This window comes from Melospiza melodia, chromosome 4 (assembly GCF_035770615.1).
Source record: "Melospiza melodia melodia isolate bMelMel2 chromosome 4, bMelMel2.pri, whole genome shotgun sequence".
Lineage (NCBI taxonomy): Eukaryota > Metazoa > Chordata > Aves > Passeriformes > Passerellidae > Melospiza > Melospiza melodia.
In genome coordinates this window covers 19,510,487-19,515,221 of record NC_086197.1, presented here as the reverse complement: position 1 = coordinate 19,515,221, position 4,735 = coordinate 19,510,487, and the positions used below count along the sequence as shown (strand labels likewise).

Here is a 4,735-nt window from a genome sequence, read left to right as displayed (position 1 = left end):
GAGTTGGGTCTCAGTGCTGGCTGGTTCCTAAACCTGACTGATAGTAAACCTGGAGTACAGACCCACCCTCCTTTTCATCCACAGACCACAGTCAGACCCCTTGGCTGAGGAGCAGCTCCCTGGTGTCTGACACGGCACTGAGGTCAACCAAAGCTTGATCAGGGCAGCTCTAACACCATCTCCTGGGTGGGCTCTGCTGTTTAACCAGTGAGCTCCCACTGGAATGCATGGAGGCATTAACTGGGTGCCTTTCCTCCACCTGAGGCTACTCCACCAGCCTCATAGCAACTCCTTTCCACCTTCCCATCAGACACACAGACATTTGCCATCAGCTCTCCTTTACTGAAACCTGGTTTGCAGCTGTGGTTCAGCTGAAGGATTCTGTGCTAGATGCCATGCACCCATGTGTGTACCTGAGCAGGGACAGGCTGGCTGTGGCAGAAGGGTGCTGGGATGTTTGGGAACACACAGGAGGGGGACTGGGGCCCACGTAAGCAGCTGGGTTTGCTCACAAGCTGGAGGTGGGACACAGCAGGGGCGGGGGAAAAGGGCTGTGCCCCCAGGGTACGTCCCTGCACTATAAAAATTACCTTGGCTGCATCCAGAGTCAGGGGAAAGCAGCAGCTTCCACCTCTACTACTGACTCCTACAGCCTTGTCCAGGCAGGAGGACCCTGAGCAAAGGCAGGACCTGAGGATGAAAGTCCAGGCACTGGCAGTCACCACGCTCCTCCTGGGGCTGCTCTGCCCAGTCCCAGCACTGTCTGGCGTACTGGGGAGCCAGGCTGGCACCCTGCAGAGGCAAGCAGCTGCTGGGCTCCCTGGAGAAGCCCCTTGGCCACCTGGACATGGAGGGGACAAGCTGCCTGGGCAGGGCTCAGAGAGGAGGACCCACCCTCTGGCCAGTGCATGGAAAGTGATGAGAGAGGCACACCCCAGCTCCAGGTCCCTCAGCAAGGCCACGGCCGGGGCTCTGCTGGGCAGTGGGGAGCAGGTTGCCCCTGGCAAGGCCTGGAGGCTCCCCCTGCAGCCCTCCCGCAGCAGCACGGCCAGGCTGAGCCAGCACCTGAAGGACTACGGGAAGTTCAACAGCGACACGGTAAGCACAGCGAGGGAGAGGGTTTGGGCTGGGGCTTGCAGGGTGAGAGGGGCACCAGTCAGGGTCAGACAGGACAGCAGCACATGCTGAGCATGCCATGATCCTGCAAACACCAGGTAGAAAAGGTGTTTTCGAGGCCATTCCTCTTAAGATGCATGTAAAGATGCCAGTCACAACATGGCTTCTCAATAGAGCGTGGGTCTGGGTGCCGGGAAGGGAGTGGGGCAGGGACACCCCCAGATCCCAGCTGGTACCTGGCAAGGCTTAGAGCAGAGCTGATGGCTGTGAGCAGCTCAGGAGAACAGTGCAGGTCTGGCTGCAGTTGTCCCCATGTGCTGCCCCCAGAGGTGCAGGGACAGTCCTGCTCCAGCCCCAGCCCCAGCCGGGTTCAGGAACAGGAGGGGAACACTCCCCGCAGTGTTCATTCTTCACAGTGCCAACAGAGCTCTGCCAGCTCTGCAATGGGGGCACCATGCCCTGATGCCCTGCTGGGGACAGCTCCTCTCAGCACTGCCCTGAGGGAGGCACAGCCCTTCTCTGCCCATGGGAAATCTGCTCCGCAGGCTCAGCACAGCATCCCACAAATAACCAACTTCTCCTTTAGCAAACCCAAACCATACTTTGGTGGCACACAAGTAGACCTTGCCTTAACCACAAGTGCTGGGTGATGCTGTGCCAGATGCCACTCAGCTGAGGCAGGTGCCACCACAGCAAAAGGGCAGAGGCACTCAGGGCTGTGTTGTGGCTGTGGTGGCCAGCTTAGAGTGCTTCCAGCCAAAACCAGTAATGAACTGCCCCTGGAGCCCTTCCTTGGGCCCCAGCTGCTCCAGCTCCTTGCAGTGAAGCTGCTGCTCTAGACCCTGGCGAGCTGCTTGTGCTGTGACTGCAGAGTGATGATGCAGCTGTGACTGGGCTGGTCCTGGCTGCCACGGGCATTGCAGCCACCCCTTCCCTTCTCCCTGCAGCACTCCTGCCCCAGTATCCAGTCCCGGCCCTGCCAGAAGCCCTCTGACTGCGGGGGCTGCCTGGGGCTCTACACCTGCAAGCTGCCTGCTGCCACCTGCCACCTGAAATCCGTCTCCAGGCAGAGAGGTGAGTTCTCATCTCCTGGCAACGGGCACCAGGGATCCCCACGTGCAGCAAAGTGCAAACACACCCCCTTGGCTGCTGCACTCCAAGCCCAAGTCTGGCTGCCCCGTGCAGGGCTGGGTCTGGTCTCCTGACTGCCCAGGGCTGTCTGTCCATCCTGCCAGATACAGAATCAACAACTGCATGGTGGATGGGACATTCCCAAAAGTTTCAGGTAGGGCTGGGATTTCACAGGTGTCCTGAGCTGTTGCAGGACACCAACAGCCTGTGCTGTAAACCAAGGATGGGTAGAGAGCCCGGGATTTAGCCAGTAGCTTGGGAGTGAGCAAGTGCAGTCCTGCACATCACGGGCCCTACAGAGCTCCTCACATTGGTGTGTGAGAGCTGTTTAATCAGGCAGGAGCTGTCAGGTAGTAGAGATCACAGCTTTTAATGTTTAACCAGTGTCCTGATTCTCAAGCACCCTTTGGTACATCCATCCTGCCCCCAGATTGGCCTCTTCCCTCAGCACCTTTGCCTACACCCATGTTCACATGGTCATGGAGCAGAAACTCACCCAAGGCCACTAAACACAGAGACCCAGCTCTGGTGCAGGAAACCCCTGGCAGGTGAAGTGGGCAAGTTTAATGTTTGTGTACAGTACAGAGTGTGTGTGTGTGTGTATATAGGGCTACATACCCCAGTGAATGAGCTCTGCTCAGTCTTCTCTGGTCACCTGCTGCTGGCAGCCTCCACAGGAGGACACACAGACCCATGGGCACACCCAGCACAGATGGTCTTATGGCTTTTCCTTACAGGTGGCTTCCTCCAAAGCATACAGAGCCCTTAGATGGAGAGTCAAGCTCATCTTGGAGCAGCACAGCTCAAACTAAAGCTGAAGAGGTTGTCCTGCAGCTGGAGATCAACACTTTCTGTCCAAGTTTCATTTTAAATCCTTAATGACACAGTTGTAAATGCTTCTTTCATTGTACTTCTCTTGCTGCTGCTTTTTAACACCCCCTTTGGGTTTTGTGCACTATGTAGGCTTGATTCCCATTTTCCTGAGAGCAGCCAATAAATGCACTGAGTGGTCATGGAGTCCTGTGCTGGCAGAGCCCCCTTGGAGCCCCCCAACGAGGCAAACAGGGCTATTTCACAGCCCTTTTTAATTTGAGCCATTAGGATAGTGCAGTAAAAGCTGCCAGCATCTCAGCATGCTCACACACCAATTCAAGCTGAGCTAAGTGTTGGGCAGCCTGGGACCCCTCCCTGCTCCTCACCACAGCTCCTGCCAAGGAAGACCAAGTCCCAGGCTGCTGAAAACATCACTAAGGAGAGGAATGTGGAGTCCCCAGGAGCAGCCTTGGCAGTGTGGGACCATGTAGGAGACCTGCTTCTGAAGGCTGGAGCTGAGCCACACATCAGCTTTATTTAGCATCCCACAGAGCTTCGCAGGCATCCTGGCCACCTTTGCACGTGTGGGGGTGACCCCAGCTTTGCAAAGCTTCATAATGTTTCCATTTAAAACCCTTCTAAAACAAGAATCAAAGCCTTGAACCCCACTGCAGTTCCCTCCAATGAGCCACCACCAGCTCCTGTGACTGAAGTGGCACCAGTTTTGTTCACATACCCAAGGGCCAGCCCCCACACCTGGTCACCTCTGAGGGAGCCTGACTCTGGGTGGGGAAGGGGAGTAAATGCTGCTGGCTTCTCTAAGCCCCTCTATTGTTGCTTCCTCTGTCCCTGCACAGAGGTTTGGGGGGCACAGAGCTGCAGGTGCTGCCTCCTGCCTGGTGTGACACCACAGCTGTCCAGCCTTTACTGTGCTCACCACAGAGAGGCTGGGGTGGGAAGGGACCTATGGGGGTCACCTGGGCCATGCCCCTGCTCAAGCAGGGCCACCCAGAGCCATTTGCCCAACCTACCTGGTTGCATGGCTTCAAAAGCTTCACAGAGCAGCACTGGACCCACCGCTCTGCTCTGGTGTGGAATGCAGGTGAGATCTTCTGAACCCCAGTGCTGGTCAGAAAGGTCCTCTCACCTGGCAAGGCCCATGGACCACAGGGATCATTTTCAAAGCCTCTGAGAGTCCTGTGCAGCCCAGCCCAGCCCAGCTGCAGCAAAGGTACCCACATGCAGCTTTCAGCCTGCAGCCCCACAGCAGCTGGGACAGAGACTCTCCTCCCAAGAGCAGAGGCAAGGATGCTCCAGGTGCCCTCACCCTCACAAGCACTGCAAGTGTAACAGTCTCCACGCCAGCTGGAGAAAAGCCCTCACCCTGCCTCCAGCTCCACTCCCCTCCCCTGACAGCTCCTCACTGAAGGAGGTCCCCACAGGGAGAGGAGAGGGGAGCAGGAGGCCCCACCTCCTGCCCGGGCAGGGGCACAGAAGGCAGCAGCAGCAGACACTCTGCCCTTGCCTGTTCCCAGCTGGGCTCCCAGCAGCAACACCCACGACAGCAGAGGAGAGCGCATCTGACCTTTGGGAAGCTCTCCCAGACAAGATCCTGCAGGTAGCTCCACCTTGGGCTCTCCTGGAAAGCTGCCAGGTGGGAGATTGAGACTCACAG

General features: G+C 57.4%; 1 protein-coding gene across 1 annotated transcript; it reads left to right on the top strand.

Moving 5' to 3' along the window:
- Nucleotides 1-133: 133 nt before the first annotated feature.
- LOC134417190 (uncharacterized) lies at nt 134-3,258 on the top strand. The gene is made up of 3 exons (XM_063154128.1): nt 134-1,098; nt 2,064-2,190; nt 2,985-3,258. The coding sequence occupies exons 1-3, from the start codon at nt 454-456 to the stop codon at nt 3,014-3,016; spliced, it is 804 nt and encodes a 267-aa protein (XP_063010198.1). The 5' UTR covers nt 134-453; the 3' UTR covers nt 3,017-3,258.
- The last annotated feature ends 1,477 nt before the right edge of the window (nt 3,259-4,735 follow it).

What these genes read in the sequence shown, in the direction of transcription:
- LOC134417190 (XM_063154128.1), top strand. Translation starts at nt 454, where the DNA reads ATGTTTGGGAACACACAGGAGGGGGACTGGGGCCCACGTAAGCAGCTG. An exon ending in GGAAGTTCAACAGCGACACG is followed by an intron (nt 1,099 to 2,063) that starts GTAAGCACAGCG and finishes TTCTCCCTGCAG; the next exon opens with CACTCCTGCCCCAGTATCCA. An exon ending in ATCCGTCTCCAGGCAGAGAG is followed by an intron (nt 2,191 to 2,984) that starts GTGAGTTCTCAT and finishes TTTTCCTTACAG; the next exon opens with GTGGCTTCCTCCAAAGCATA.